This window comes from Citrus clementina, unplaced genomic scaffold, assembly GCF_000493195.1.
Source record: "Citrus clementina cultivar Clemenules unplaced genomic scaffold, Citrus_clementina_v1.0 scaffold_9, whole genome shotgun sequence".
Lineage (NCBI taxonomy): Eukaryota > Viridiplantae > Streptophyta > Magnoliopsida > Sapindales > Rutaceae > Citrus > Citrus x clementina.
This window is the reverse complement of record NW_006261964.1, coordinates 13,284,415-13,301,611: the sequence shown is the minus strand read 5'-3', so window position 1 is coordinate 13,301,611 and position 17,197 is coordinate 13,284,415. Positions and strand designations below refer to the sequence as shown.

At 39.2% G+C, this 17,197-nt stretch overlaps 1 protein-coding gene and 1 pseudogene across 1 annotated transcript; both read right to left on the bottom strand.

The window, feature by feature from the left end:
• Nucleotides 1-2,394: 2,394 nt before the first annotated feature.
• On the bottom strand, nucleotides 2,395-3,768 carry LOC112099259. Its single transcript, XM_024186506.1, has one exon. It carries the CDS (start codon nucleotides 3,766-3,768, stop codon nucleotides 2,395-2,397), a length of 1,374 nt encoding a protein of 457 aa, XP_024042274.1.
• A 2,528-nt stretch (nucleotides 3,769-6,296) lies between these two features.
• LOC18032432 lies at nucleotides 6,297-10,588 on the bottom strand (annotated as a pseudogene).
• Between the last annotated feature and the right edge of the window lie 6,609 nt (nucleotides 10,589-17,197).

Genomic DNA, 17,197 nt, shown 5'->3' with positions numbered 1-17,197 from the left:
CTGGGGTAGGTGGGGTACCCTGGCGAACCTTTGGCATTTGTCACAGCTTCATACCATATTTTTGGCATCTTCCCGCATGGTAGGCCAGTAATACCCCTAACGGAGAGCTTTTTGCGCCAGTGATTGTGCTCCATAGTGATTGCCACAAATCCCCTCATGTATCTCCCTCATGACATACTCGACCTCGTCACTTCTCAAGCATTTAAGGTAAGGAAGAGTGAACCCTCTTCTGTATAGGGTATCCTGGATTAGGCAATACCGCACGATTTTATACTTTAGTCTTCTTGCTTCACTTTTATCTGAGACGAGGTCTCCGTCCTTAAGGTACTTTATGATAGGCTTCATCCAAAGTACCTCGTTGGACAGTGATCCTACTTCTAATGGCTCTAGGAGATCAACGCTGAGGGTGGGTATGTGTTCTGTCGTGATGGGGTCAGCTGACTGAGCTACACCAAAGGACGCCATTTTTGCCAGGGTGTCAGCTTCGCTGTTTTCTAATCGGGGTACCCTTTCCACCTTAACCTCGCAAAATTGGGACATCAACTCTCTGGTTTTTTCGAGGTACCCCTTCATGTTTTCCTCTTTCGCTTGATATTGTGCGATAATTTGGCTTACCACCAACTGGGAGTCGCTCTTGACGTGTACCCTCTTTGCTCCCAAAGCCTTTGACATCCTCAACCCTGCTATAATGGCCTCGTATTCGGCTTCGTTGTTTGAAGCCTTGAATCCACATTGCAAAACGTAGCATATTTTTACCTTGTTCAAGTCGATTATAATAACTCCCGCACCACTTCCGTGTGAGTTAGAGGAGCCATCTACATATATTTCCCAGACCTGCCCCCTTTCGTCGGTGGATGGGGTATCTAACAGGTACCTCGGATCACCTTCACCACTTGAGTCATTGGCAAATTCAGCAATGAAATCAATGATGGCTTGGGCTTTAATCGCCGAACGAGGCTTGAAGATGATGTCGAACTCGCTTAATTCGAGGGACCATCGGAGAAGCCTTCCGGACATGTCTAACTTCTGGAGGATTTACCGGAGGGGAAGGTTGGTGACGACTGCAATAGTGTGAGCTTGAAAATATGGTCTGGGCTTCCGTGCGGAGACAACCAATGCCCAAACAATCTTTTCAGAGGTGGGATACCTCTTTTCGGCATCAACCATAGCCTTACTAGTGTAGTAAATAGGTCATTGTACCCCATTATCGTCCTCTCGGAGTAACACAGAGCTGGTGGCATGCTCGGATACGGCAAGATACAACAGAAGCACCTCTCCCGGCTCAGGTTCGACAAGTATTGGAGCATTCACGAGGTACACCTTCAGTTCTTGGAAAGTTTTTTCGCAATCGGGTGTCCATTGGAGCTTCTTACCTGTCTTCAAAGCTTTGAAAAAGGGCTTACACTGGTCTGTATTCTTGGAGATAAAGCGGCTCAGGGCAGCTACCCGGCCTGCCAAGCTTTGAACCTCTTTGATGGTGCGTGGCGATTTCATGTCAAGAATCGCGCGAATTTTATCGGGGTTGGCCTCAATCCCCCGTTGTTGTACCATGAACCCAAGAAATTTCCCCGAGGTAACCCCGAATACACATTTTTTAGGGTTGAGCCGCATCTGGTGTCTTCTTAAAACTGTAAAGGTATCTCTGAGGTGCCCCAGGTGTTCCCCCGCATGTACCGATTTAGTGATCATGTCATCTATGTACACCTCCATGGTGCGCCCGATTTGTTCCTTGAAAATTTTGTTCACTAGCTGCTGATAGGTAGCCCCGGCATTCTTCAAACCAAACGGCATAACTTTATAATAGTATAACCCACGGTTGGTGATTAAGGCCGTTTTTCTTGATCGGGTTCATACATTGGGATTTGGTTGTAACCGGAGAAGGCATCCATAAAACTAAGCATCTCATGCCCCGCTGTTGCATCAACCAACTGGTCCACCTGGGGAAGCGGGAAGCTATCCTTGGGACATGACTTGTTTAAATCGGTGAAGTCTACACACATACGTCACTTTCCGTTTGATTTCTTGACTAGAACAACGTTGGATATCCAATCGGGGTACACTGCTTCCCGGATAAATCTCGTTGCTAATAGGCGGTCTACCTCTTGTTCAATTGCATCGTACCTCTTTTGGTTGAAGGCGCGACGCTTCTGTTTGACCGATTTATCATGTGGGCTAACATTGAGTTTGTGACAAGAGAGGGAAGGTGGGATACCCGGCATATCCGAGTGGGACCAGCAAATACGTCGTGGTGCTCGTGTAGGAAGGTGATGAGTCTCTCTCTTTGTTCCTCCGAAAGATTGGAGCTACTTACACGGTCTTTGTTGGGTCGGTGGGACAAATTGAGACTGAAATAAAGTCTTCAACTGGGGTACCCCATTTTTTATCTTTCAATATTCAGGGATCCAAAGGTGCCTCAACTTCACATCTGGGCTCCACCTGGTCCCCGTGGGGTACCCTTGAGCTATTCCCCGCAACTGCTTCTACGCCCATTGGTGAGGATTCCAACTGTTTTCGTGGGTGGGCTATCTGAGGAGATTTTTTTAGTACCACTCTCCGCTGTCTAGCAAGTGCTCGCTTTGAGGGATAAGGTGTGGGCTGGCTGCCACTGAGGTACACCTTCATTGGCTGATCGGAAGCTATTTGGTAAGTGACCTTGGAGGCCACGGAGTAACATCCACGAGCCGATTGTTGGTCCCCTTTAATGATGATAACTTCTTGGGCGGTCGGGACTTTCATGGCGAGGTAGTGCATGGATACCACCGCTTTAGTTGCTACTAAAAACGGCCTACCCAATATAATATTGTAGGCACCCGGGTGATCTACAATAAGAAAATCAATCATATGAACAATACGGTGAAGTACCTTACCAAGTGTAACAGGCAGCGTAATGATGCCCTTTGGTATAACCATATCTCCGGCGAACCCAATAAAAGGCGTAGCATAGGGGATGATCTTTGGCGACTTAATCAATAGTTGATCAAAGGTGCTTTTGAAAATGATGTCAACGGAGCTGCCGGTATCTACAAGAGTTCTTGCTACCTTACCAGTGGCAACCTTCAGCGTAATTACTAAGGCATCGTCATGGGGGTACGAGTTATCCTCAGCATCTTTTTCTGTAAAAAGGATAGGCGGGGGATGCTGGGGTACATTCGGTGTACCCCATTCATTAAGGTTGACTTCTCTGCCAATATTGGTGGTTATCGACAACGATCTACCATAGCCTTTGATAGCCCTCCTAGATTGGCCCGCTAAAGTCGGTCCGCCCATGATCATCCAGACATACACGCCTTTCTTATGTCCCGGGGGTACCTCTTGTTCAGGACTGCCATCAGCTGCCCGCTTGCCCTTATCCTGCTCCGCGGATTTCCAAGCTTCTCTCATGCCAGCAACAAATTCTTTGAGGTACCCACTAAGAATCAAAGATTCAATTTCCTCACGCAAAGTAAAACACTCGGCTATACTATGACTGAAATCCTCATGGAACTCACAATACTTCAGGCTACGCTTCATGTTGGGGTACTTCTTCATCGGCTTAGGAGGACGGAGGAGGCCGCTATCCCAAATATAGTAGAAGATCTGCTCTCGGAATTGATTCAGTGGATGGTAAGATTCGTACCGAGGCCTCGGTGGTGGCTCTCGCTGATCCGGTGGTGGCGATCTTGGAGGTTGGGGTACCCTGAAGGTACCCTGAGAGTTATACCCTCGTCCCCACGGGGCAGCCCGTGGAGGGCTCTGTGCTTGGGGTACCCGCAATATTGGGGCCTCCATCCTCTTGGGCTTCTCCTTGTTCTTTATAACATCAGCCTTATCTTCTTAGCGCTTCAATTGGCATTTCTCGTCCATCTCCACTTGCTGCAACGCCCGAGAACGGGCTTCCCCATATGAAAGTGGGCACTTCTTTTGAAAAGAACGCCATAACTTGCCCAACCGCAAATTTTTCTCAAAAAGGGTCAATGTGTATTGGTTTCCAAATGCACCGGTTCGCAGTACCTCTTGGTGGAAACGACTCACATACTCCGCCAAAGGCTCGGCTTCCCCTTACTTGATAAAGGCAAGTTTGGAGGCTACCCTATCTCGAGTGGAAGCGTAGGAAAACTCTTTAGTAAATTCGAATAACAATTGGTGTAGGGAAGATATGCTACCCACTTTCAAAGAGCGAAACCATAACTTCACGGGGCCCGTGAGTGTGTGTGTAAACATCCTACACATAGCGCTCTCATCTACACCCTTGATAAGCATTTGGTCGCGGTATAGCTTAGCATGCTCCAAGGGATCAGTGGTACCCGAGTATTGGGGTATCTGAGGCATGGCGAATGCCTCGGGGAGAGCTGCCGTCCGAATCTCCATAGTGAATGGCGATTGGCAGATCATTGGCATTGGAGCAGCTATGATGTTTTGCTTCTCGGAGAGGAGCTTCACTTGGGCTTCCAAGTTCTCCATTTTTTTCCATTTTTTTCCATTTAAGAAGCCCTTTTCGCGTTTAACTTTTCACGGAGATCCTTGTGGGTACGCTTTGCATGCCTCGTACCCTGGCTGCTGCAGGAATTGCAAGAGGCGGTGGAACGTTCGTCTTGGGAGCCCACGGTTTGAAACTTAGAACGGGCACCCGATGGCCTATGCTTTGGCTTGTTGGCCTCGGGTACCTCTTTTCTGACCATAGCTTGGTCGTCCGTTTGAGGTGGTGGAGCATCTAGTGTCACTGGTGGAAGTGAACTTTCGGGTGCCCGAGATCCAACCGTCCTAAGTATTGCATGGGCAAGATCCTCAAAACGCTTGTAAGAGATAGGTTCATCATCTTGGCAGATACTCGTTGATTGCTTGATACCCTTGCCCTTACTGAGACGGGCTACCCTTCTTACGGTATCACTACCTTCACCGCTGCTGTCATCTCCCATCCTTGTAGGATCCGCCATTAAACCTTCGGGAGGTGCGTCGAGTGCCATGTATTAGAGTACACACAACAACTAGTTTGGTAACCGCTGTGGAAGCTTTTTGTGTGCCTCCCCACAGACGGCTCCAATTGTTTTCAACAGATTTTAGGGTAGAAAAAGCCAAACTTATCTAGAACAATGAATTTGTATTTTTAGGGGAGATGGGGTACCTCACTGGTTTGTTGTGTGCGGTGCAGTATATCTGAAATTTAGGGGAAGTGAGAAGGGGAGAGGGAGTGGCAACAATGGTGAAAGGTCAAAACCAAGAGAGGTGTCCTTCAAAATGGGCTCCACGCCTGCAAAACAATGAAATAGAAGTTAGAGGTGAAGCCGGGGTACCCCGGCGTTCACACTCTGATGCTCAAGTTAGCAAACTCAAGTTTTTATGGCAAAGAGAGCTGGCTAGCCCTCTGTGAATTAGGGTTTAAGGTTGAAGAAAACATATTTTTTGGAGTGTGAGTGTTAATGGTGAGTCAGAACCTCTTGGAGAATGAAACCTAGGCACCTTTATATATGGAGTACCTCAGTTGCCCGTGGCGTACCCTTTTTGGCTAACGTCCTTTTACCTTTTTACGATTTTTGGGCCTTTATGTGCATGTTCGTGGCGTATCTTATCCTTTGGAAACGTGGCGCGCTCTGGAGAGTGGTCCAGGGTACCTTTGTAATAGCTATCGGTTAGGCGGCTGAGGACCACTGTCCTTGGGACAGTGTCCTTCACTTTTGGCAGAGGTAGCAGGTGGCTGTCCCCTTCTTTTGGTACGACGTTCTTAATTCCTAATTCTGACAAAATCGAATAATATTTTTTAAGAGATGGAGACGTTTCTCACGGCGGATATTTTCGGAAGATTCTCTTGCATCTGATCTGCCGGGTACCTCGAGTTACGTGGGGTACCTCAATTTATGTGAAGTACCCCTAATTATGCGAGGTACCTCTATTTGTGTGGGGTACCTCTAATTGTGTAGGGTACCTCAAATCACGCCGGGTACCTCGGATTGTGCAGGGTATCTTGTATCATGTCGGGTACCACTATTTGTCCAAGGTACCTTAAATCATGCCGAGTACCTCGGATTGTGCGGAGTACCTCAGATTGTGCTAGAGTCATTCCATTTGTCGACACGTGGTGCTTTACTGTCTTTCCTATTTTTCCCTCAAACAATCATGAATCTTTGGATTTGGCTTTCATATAAGGATTCGGCTTTAATATATTGAGTCTTGTATTCAAACATAAAAAAAGATAATAAATTTTTTGTTACAGAAATAAAAGTTGAATTGAGACTTTCTTCTTTTTTTTTCCTCCCCAAAAATGTGCCATCAAGAAAGATCATACTAGGATAGGCTAATCCTAATGGTGGAATTTATACAGTTTAGCCATCCGCTAACTCAGAGCAGTGATGTCGGTAACTTGACCACACATCTTCCCACGTAGTTTGTCCATCGGTTACAGCCTTTATAACTGATGCTGCCTCATCCACGCTGACACGGATTTGATCCTCGCTATCTTGCTCTCAGATTGTCACCAAGGATGTTGAATCCACAGTTATAGCAAATGGTACACCAAGTTCATATGTTCTTGCATACCGTTTCCCCATGGAGGTGCCTGCAAATATTAGTACACAATAACAGTAACGTTCGACGTTCATGGACAAAAAAAATGCACTAGAATATTAATAGAAAGAAAAGCTTGGAATTATTATATAATATTCAGAGATTATTTAACCATGAGGAAAAAAGATGAAAATAACCCCCTCATTTGGACTTTGGAACACAAGTAACCATAATGTACACAGAGACATATTTACATTCAAGACCATCTTCCTGAAACATATGGGTTACCATATACATATATGCAATTTTCTCTCAGATTTTCAAGAAATCTACGGCATATATGTATTACCATATCAGTCCAAGGTGCCTTTTTGGTTGCCTTAGCAATGAAATACAGCATCCACACTAGCAAGTAGTCAAATCTCTTCAAACGGATTAGCGGCTTCCAGATTTGTATACCCAAATTTGAACTCATACGAGTCAATCATCCCAGCCCAGCGGTAAACAAGTCTAGATAATCTTAAATCGCTGAATTCTTATTTATAAATACACCTGCATATATGCAATCATGCAAGTCAAGAAAGGAAAATGGCCCCGGGGGCCTGTCACTGTCCCTAATTTGGCAAGGGATCCCCATCCCACCACATACCCATCTCTCGATTGAGATGTTTGAGTATAGTCATTTTGATCAACTAGCCGGCCTAAAAATAGTCTCTCCATTTGCATGTGTGTTCTTATCGGGCTATCTCAAAACGAAATTTATAAAAATCAGGAGTCATCAGAGTATTAATATTTCACAATTTCTAAGTGATGAGCTCAAATCAACTAATACATGTTTGTTTAGTCAGAACTTTTCTAAGGAATATTTTATTAATCGATAAAAAGGTTGCCAAAAACTTTAACAATTAAAGACTATTTATCCAGAGCACAAACCTGTTATGTCAATCTTGTGAGAGATTCCAGCAACTTTTAATAACGTGGAAATGACTTTGGCAACCTCCTCACGCTGTTGATTCTGAACCAGTGGGAAAACAGTGCACTTAATAGGTGCCACAAGAGGGGGGAAACGGAAAACATTTAACTGTTCATCCCCAGCTTTACTTGGCCTTGTATAGAAAGAGTGCTCATAGAGGCAGTATATAATCCGACCAATGCCAAAAGATGGCTCTATAACTGATGGGGTGAAAACTCTCTGGTGTTCTTTCTTTTTCTCCTTAGAAATTAACATGTTCTTCTTAATGCAAACATTTTTTCCCAGAGTGCAGACATAAAACTCCACCTCCCCTTTCGATTCCAATGCGGCCTTCATCTCCATAGCTTCTTTCTCATTCATAGCCTAATGGGAAAGGAACTTATAATTTATTTACTGGCAGGACTTCCTAAACTTACAGCATCAACAACAGAAAGACTATTTCATACTTACCTCCAAAGCTTCAACCACATTCTTTTGGCTTCCCTTGAATGCAAGACCCAGCTCTTTCTTCACTGGAGCAATTACCAATTTCTGGAAAAAGTTGCAAGCAATCATATTACTCACACCCCACATGAAAAAGAAATGCTAAGCACACATGTTATACTTCATATAATTAATAACAAGCAATAAGAAGTGTAATAAGCATAAAAAAACATACCTCCACTTCCCTAGTTTCTGAAAATTTCTCCTGAGCTACAAGCGCAACACCACTCTTCTCCTGTTTTGCGAACGAGGGCGGAAAAAATTCAATTAGTTCGAAGCACAACAATGTTTAGACAGCAAAAAAGATATACTACAACTTATGTTGTGAATTTGTTATGCTTCTAGCACTTATAAAGGTCTCCTTAAAATAGTAGCTGATGTGAAAATGACTTTACAATTATCTAGTATGGGAGTACTTTTATAAGACTTATCCAGAAAATGTATATCAATCTATTACCGTGTGAGCATGCAGGTCATACGCAGACCTATCTGCAATGCCGACACATTCAATCCACCCATACGAACACTCAATCTCAGCATCCCAACAGTCTGCCGCATAATGAGCCATTTCATTTGCAAGATGCTGCCGGAACCGCAAACGCTCTTTATCTATACCAAGGCATGGTAGAAAGAGATATACTCGTCCAATAAAATAGCCAAGAGTTTCATTGTTTACTATTCCCTGAACAACAATGGAGAGAATAATCAATAAGAGGAGCACGTGAAGTGGTACAGAGGCCAAAAATGTCATTGGACAAGAAATGGTAAAATTAAAAACAATTTTAAACCAACCTTTAAAACAGTTTCACCTGGTGGAATCCTCTTTTTAGATTTACTATTACATGTTCTATATTTTTCCAGTTAATTTATTTTATTTGTTTTTTTCATTGTTTGAATAAGTCAAGTTAGCTATTAGAGTCCAAGCTAGTTGGTTAGTTATTTTGCTGACACATGCCTATAGTCTTGGGAGGACAGTTGTAATCTTTCTTTATTTAAATTCCAGCAATAAACAACAGGGGGTAGACTCTCTGAACTTGAAAACACTGACATTATTTGTGGAGGGACAGGCTCCCTCAAATGATCCAGGTATATTCAACAACTTTCACTTCAATATTTTCACAATAGGCAGAGGAAAGAGAACGGAAACTAGCTCGTATATACAATTTACCTGACATCTGTTCCTCCCTTGGGAACATCAAGAACTCCAAGTTCGTGACTTCTGAGAATTTTGGGTGAGATTTGTCTTGAGGATCAACAAAGTGCTCAATTTCTGCAAGTGTGAATTCACGAACTCTAATAAGGCCTTGGCAAGGTGATATCTGCACATGTCAAAAGATTTTAATAAACTTATATGCTCTCTCTGATTCACACTGCCAAATGCACACAAACACATAGAAATGTACATTTTGCATAAAAATCTCAAAAACCAAGAAAGATCAGCAGTAATGGTTGAAACTACATGCAATTTTAATCCATTAAACACTATCAAATTCCATTTAATACATCCATTTCCAAAAAGACCCAAAAATAATTATGCAACCCCCCCCCCCCCCCCCCCGGCCCAAAAAAAGAAAAAAGCACAAGATGTAAACCTAAGAGAATTATTATAAACCTCATTCCAAAAAGTCTGGCCAATCTGGGCACCAGCAAAAGGGAGTTTGTTTCCATTGTAAAAACACAACTCTTTAAAATTCACAAATATGCCTTGTGCTGTTTCACGGCGCATATAACTGCATAGAGAAGGGAATTATCACTTAATAGGAAAATATGCAACACTGCACGTGGTGGAAAACTAAAATTAATAAAAAGTAGAGTTTTGAAGTACTTGAATTACTAAAAGTCCTTCACAACTATTTCATGCAAATCATCCGGTGAATTTACTACGGTTTAAACATAAATAGAGTGTCCAATTTTATGTATTAATTGTAAATTTAATTTATTTAATCATAAAATAATTTATATTTATATTTACTGTGAATCCATATGATAATCACAAAAATACATATAATATGATTAAATGTACCTTATTCAAAATATTTATATAATTAAGATTTTTGAAAAATATCTCAAATATTTTATTAATCAGAAAATAAATAAATCAATATGCTTTAAAGAGCATATAATCCCAACAATCTCTCACTAACTCTCAAAGCATATGTGGCAACACACGCATGTCCATACATTCTAAGTGTAAGTTAAAAAGTTTCCCAAGTATTGCCTTTGTAAAAAGATCTGCTAGGTTTTGTTATGAGGCAATCTTAGTAACCTCTACACCACCTCTCTGCATTATTTCTCTTATAAGATGGTATTTCCTTTCTATATGTTTTTACTTCTTGTGGTTTCTTAGTTCCTTTGACTGAACCATTACACCACTATTATCACAAAATAGTTTAAGAGGTGCAGTTAGTGCAAGTACCACCTCAAGATCTTGCAGGAACTTACAGAGCTAAACAACTTCTTAGCAGCTTCAAATGTAGCCACTTATTCAGCATTTGTAGTAGAGTTTGCGATACAACTTTGTTTCACACTCCTCCAACTCACATGTCCACTTCCTAATGTAAACACGTAACCAGAAAGTTGATTTTCTGACATCTTTATCGATATGATATCAGAATCAATGTAACCCACTATAATGAGATCATCACCAGAATACATAAGTATATGATTCTTAGTTCTTTTCAGATATTTAATTATATGCTTGACTGCAGTCCAGTGTTCAGAACAATGATTAGATTGGTATCTACAGACCATCTCTACTGTAAAACAAATGTCTGATCTAGTACATAGCACGACATACATGAGACTTCCCACAGCTTGTGCATAGGGAACTTGCCTCATTTTTCTCTTTCCTTAGGTGCCTTGGGCAACTGATCTTTGGAGAATGTAATTCTATGCCTGAATGGTAACAAACCAATATTGGAATTTTCCATGCCAAATCTAGCTAGTATTTTATCAATGTAAGCAGTTTGCGATAAGGCGTTTTATTCTTCCGATCTCAAAGCAATTTGATCCTAAGAATATAACTTGTCTTTCTTAGGTCTTTCATATCAAATTGTTTAACCAACCAATTCTTTATTGATGATAATACTCCGATATCGTTTTTAATTAAGAGAATGTCACCTACATAAAGAACTAGAAAAGCTACAATTTTTCTCTGAATTTTTTTGTATACACATGGCTCAACAATATTTTGTATGATCCAAACATTTTAATTGTTTGATCAAATCTAATGTTTTATGAACGAGATGCTTGCTTTAATCCATAAATAGATTTTTACAACTTACATACCATATGTTCTTGGCCGGGGTTTTTAATTAAATATGCCTTAAAAGTAGGGTATTTAGTTAAATATACCCCATACTTGAAAATTATCTAAATATGCCTTTTTTATGTGGGTACATTGTCTAAAATGTCCTAAAGAAAAAATAATAAAACACACACAATTCACACACTCTTTACTTCACTCTTTAACTCCACACAACAAAAACTCACACTACACTCAAAATCGGAAATCACTCACAAACAGCTAATGCACTGAGATTTTTGTTTGCAGCTGGGTGTATTATTCATCCCATGAGTAAGGTATTTGAAACTTTTTATTTTTTATTTTGAGCTATCTATTCAATTTGTTGACATTATATTATTTTTAGGGTTTTGTTTGGTTTGTGATAAACACTAAAGCAACTCATATTTTCATTGCATTTGCATCATATGACTGTTATTTGATGGATTTTATAACTACATTCGTTAAAACCTGAAGTTGTTGTCAAATTTTTTTTCTGCACCCGACATACACGACAGCTGTCGTGTATGTATGTATTTACGTGACTGTAGTCGTGAAAATGTGCAAAAAAAATTCAATTATTATGACACCTTATCATTCTATTGGTTCAAAAAATATATATTTTTCACTATATATATCATTTTACTATTACTGGATTATAGTCGTGTGTGTTAATAAGTTACACGACTACTAGTGTGTACGTATAAATTTACATACTATAATTGTGTATATATGTAAAATGTTCCAATTGGTATGAGATCCCAACATTTTTTTAAGAAGAAATACATCCTTTGATTATTTACTGAGTCATGTATTTTTGCAACTTACATGACTTCTGTCATGTATGTATAAATTTACACGACAACAATCGTGCAAGTTTGAAAGATATAGTAGTTGTTATGACACTTAGCATTCTGTTAGTACAAAGATTACAGTTATATTTTATTAAATATATCATCTTACTGTTTACAGAACTATAGTTGTGTATTTTAGCAAGTTACACAACTATTGTCGTGTAAACTATTAATTACACGACGTCAGTTGTGTAAATAGGCAGACAAATCCACACTCCATTATAAATCTTGTTTGATTTTATTTTTGTATTTGTTGTATAATCAACTGTTGTATTATTACAGGAAATGACTTCAATACGTGTGCCTATTATGTTTTGTGGTGAATGGATTGAGCAAAACGACGATTATAGATTTAATGGTACGGAGGTAAGAGGGATCATGGTGCCCCGTTCTACAACGTATGCACAATTGATAGAAAAAGTATCTCGGGTTATTTGTATTGATATTTCTGAATTTGATATTGAAATGAAGTTCAAGCTCAAAACATTCGATCCAATGCCACCCGTCCCAATTATGAATGATGATGATGTAGATTATTTTCTAGAGGAAACAATTAGTGGAGCTGAGTTGAAGATTCCTCTTTGCATTACCTACTAAAGAAAACAGATTTTGGTTACCCCTATTACTCATGTGGACCCTAATTTCGGGCCAGATAGATGTCCAGAAGAACATGTTGAGCCATATGTTAAAGGTGAATGTTTAAGCCCAAATAATTTTATTGCTGAAGATCAGTCAATATTCGAATTTGTTCCTGAAACACAACCCAATGATAGAAGGTTGTTGAGTGTTAGAAAATGCATATTTATAAAGGAGAAAACCGTCATTTTACATTTTAAGTCTTACTAACAACCCTTACTTTTATATATTTAACCTTCTTGTGATTTAATTACATGTGTTTTATTTTAATTAAGTATTTTATGTATTTTAGGGGCATTATAGTCATTTCACAATAAAGGAGAGATCAGACGGCAAAACGGACATCACTTTTGAACTCAGGACGGTCGAAAACCTTAGGAGGAGCATAAAAGGAAAAATGGCACTATTCACATGTACGGTACTATTCACGTGTATGGTACTGTATATTACCTCATACACAACCATGACCCACTATCACTAAGACTCTTAAATGTGATTTCTTTTTTGTCAAGCACTCACAAATTGTTTTCGAGAAGTATCACAATGGCAGCTACTCCCAATAGACAATTCAAGAACATTTGTGTGCTTTCTGGATTTACCTATGGCAAACATAAAGAGTTCGTTGAGGCAGCCATAGATCTTGGTCGAAGCATAGCAGCGAGAAAATTACACTTGGTGTATGGAGGAGGTAATCGAGGGTTATCAAAAATGGTCTCAGAAGCAGCTTTTATCAGAGGAAGTCAAGTGTTAGGCATCATCCCAAGAGTCCTAAAACCATTGGGCAGTTCGTCTGACTCATCAACTGGAGAAGAGTTAGTCGTCTCAGGTATGCAAGAAAGAATAACTGAAATGCTTAATTATGCTGATGCTTTTATTTTCCTTCCAGGAGATCTTGCAACACTAGAGGCACTTATCACACTAGCATCTTGGGCCCATCTGCACATCCACCAGAAACCCATCGGTTTGTTAAATGTCAATAACTTTTATGATGGCTTTATCGCATTTCTTAACCATGCAATAAAAAACTATTTCATTCCCGCTAATGTGAAAAAACTCTTTATTTGTGCTCACACTGCTAATGAGCTATTGGATCTATTACAAGCTTATAGACCGGAGCCAGACCCTTGGACCTTTGTGTTGGAGCGTCCAAATAATGATGGTAACAGTAGCAGCAGTAAGAAGTACAAATTAGATTTAACTCTCCGCCTGTAAATATTTTCTTCTGTGTTGCACCACCCAGGTGATGTCTTCTAAACTCTACTTCTTTCATTTCAAACATTGAGGACAATGTTTCGTTCTGGTTGGGGGGAGGGAATAGTCGACAATTATGAAATTTTGGTTAAGTTTTTACTAATTTTTTGTTGTAGAAACTAACTGTTGCTAACTTTTTGTGTTGAAGATGGCTGAATATGGAGTGTAGTGACTCTAGAAACGCATCTTCATCGTTTAAAAAAAATTAAAAAAAAAACTTAAAAAAAAATTAAGACATTTTCTTTTTTCTTTATTATGTGTTTATGTTTATTTTTCTTCTTTTTAATTTATCCTCTATAAAAATGCATTTTCCAACTTTTGAGTCGAAGATGGCTGAATATGGAGTGTAGTTCCTCTAGAAACGCATCTTCTTTAAAAAAAATAATAAAAAAATCATTTTCTTTTCTATCATTTTTGTAACTTTTCTAAATTAATTTTTCTACATCATTTTCACATTTCTGCATGCATATTTTTTTTTTTATGTTTAGAATAGGTTGGGGGGTAGAATGTTGTTTAAAAAAAAAAAATTGATTTGTTTTAACATTGGGTGACATGATTAATTTAAATTTTAGTATTTGTATTATCTTTGGTCTTAAGTGATGTTACATTATGTTTGCTACTCTACATGTTGATGTTGGAGACATATATGAGTTGCTTGAAGGAATGAACATGTCATAATAAGTACCAAGTGAGTTTTTGAGCCTATCATTTTTCTTGGAGAGTAACCCTTTTGCCCATTCTTTATACAGCTTAACAGTTTATTATTGTATACACGATCTCTAGATTTCTTTTGAGTTAACCCTTAATAAAAAAAAAAAAAGTGTGCTGCTACATTTGGAGGCCCATCTAACTAGTAGATATGGAAGGTTATTCAGAGCCCTAAAAGACGATGGAAAGGCCATCTTTGATCCGTTTGAGCCTTTCTAGCCATCCCTTTTATTAAATATCCATAGTTAACCCTTTTGAGCCTTTAAAAAAAAAAAAAAACATTTTCTTTGTCAACTTATCATCTTGACCCACTCCGATTTGGAGTATTACCCGATGTCTTATAAGTTCCATCACCTATTTATGTTTGAGAAAATGTAAATAATTATTTTGTTCAGTGAAGTTATGCCAAATAAAAGCAAAAAAAAAAACAAAAAAACAAAAACAAAAACAAAAGTTGTTGTTTCAAAAGAATAAAAATAGGTGAAATCCACCTTGCAACTTCCAAAAAAAAAAAAAATTCTCTGCATTTTTCTCAAACATACACTTTGTTTTCCTTATTTCCCTTCTTTGTTAACCATGTCCCTAGCCTACGTTACGTCCTAATAAAAGTCCTTCTTGATTTTAGGGAACTATAGTCCGAAGTAGAAGCTAGTTATATGGGCTAAAAAGATGTAGTGATGCATAATTAAAAAAAAAAGATAAATAAAGTGGGTTGACTAACATTTTATTTGACTTGAGATCGTATTATTTCTAAGCTGAGGGCATATTTATTTCATCTTGGTGAGAGCATGTGATATCACTTCTTTATTATTTTCTCTCTCAATTACCATTCATTGGAGTGACTATTTTTATTGGGATTAATTTATTTGTGAGAGTGTCACTACTTCCAGTGAGATTTTGGGGTTTGACATGTCATTCTTGAGAGTAGCTAAAACAAAGTCTACTGGGCTAATTCATGTGGATGGTTGATGTGGGTGTGATGTTGCTTTAGACTGGAGATAATGCTTATACTTTTATTTGATTGCTATCATTAGTCTGATGGAATAAATACGAGTGTTTCTATTAAAAAAATATATATATTTTGAATTTGAATTTTGTTTTCGCTTTATTTGCTAGGGACTAGCAATAAGCTGGTTGGGGGGTGTGTTGAGTGTTAGAAAATGCATATTTATAAAGGAGAAAACCGTCATTTTACATTTTAAGTCTTACTAACAACCCTTACTTTTATATATTTAACCTTCTTGTGATTTAATTACATGTGTTTTATTTTAATTAAGTATTTTATGTATTTTAGGGGCATTATAGTCATTTCACAATAAAGGGACATCACTTTTGAACTCAGGACGGTCGAAAACCTTAGGATGAGCATAAAAGGAAAAATGGCACTATTCACATGTACGTTCACATGTACGGTACTATTCACGTGTATGGTACTGTATACGTTACTGTTCACGACACTGTTCACATAAACGGATGATGATGTGGCATTGACCGATAATGTGGCATTGACTGATGAGGTGTCACGATCCTGTTGGACTAAAATTCTTATGTACTGTTGATGGTGACGTGGCAGCATATCAGTGGATGAAAAATCTCGCGTACGGTGCATGCATCACACAGGATTATTTTCAACCAAACCGCGTTACTGTTCATCCGGGTCAAACCGCGTTACTGTTCATCCGCGTGGTCAAACCGTGGACTGTTGACTGATGACGTGGCGCAATCCTGAGCGTCCAAACTGTTTTTAATCCGATGGCCATGATTTACTCCATGTATCTATAAAAAGGGGGCCTCCCCCCCTAATTTGATATCTCTGAATCCATTTTTGGGATCCATTTTCTGTAATTCCTTCTCCATCTTGTATTTTCTTCGTATTTTAATAAATTCCCATTTTGCCCCTAGTTCAACTATGAGTGGCTAATTTTCTTTCAAGCTTGGGTTGAAGGTGAAGTCTCAACATGTGTCATGGGCTTTATTTGGTAAATTTATTTTCTCTTCCCCTCTAGTTTTTGTGGATGTTTTGACTTCTCGTCGACAAATAATACTAATCTTGTCTAGTACCGCCTTGGTTTCACCGGCCCTCTAGTATAAGGTTATTATTATTTGGCACGATAAGCCCTTAGCACCATATTGATTAGAGCGTGGTTCATGAGGTGTGGATTCCCCCCTCATGATTTAATTGGCATTAATAAGGAATATTTAGCCCATGATACATGTTGATACGGATCCAGATACCCAAGTACGTCATTTCAATAGAATTCTCTTCAATTTATTCTCACCATTTCAATACCAATTTTAGAATTTATTCTCTCCATTTTAATTTAAGTTTTAGCATATTCCAATCATTTCCACCACAAATCCAATCACCCATTCACAAAATTAATTCTACACAATTAAAATCCACCTCCTCGTGGGATCGACACTCGTCACCATTAATCTATACTACAACAGATTCGTGCGCTTGCGAGTACATTAAAATTTTCACAACAAGTTTTTGGCGCCGTTGCCGGGGAGGTAAGTAATTTTAATTCA

Bases quoted from the DNA above. Each gene is read 5' to 3' on its own strand.
- LOC112099259 (XM_024186506.1), bottom strand. From the start codon at position 3,768: ATGGAGGCCCCAATATTGCGGGTACCCCAAGCACAGAGCCCTCCACGG.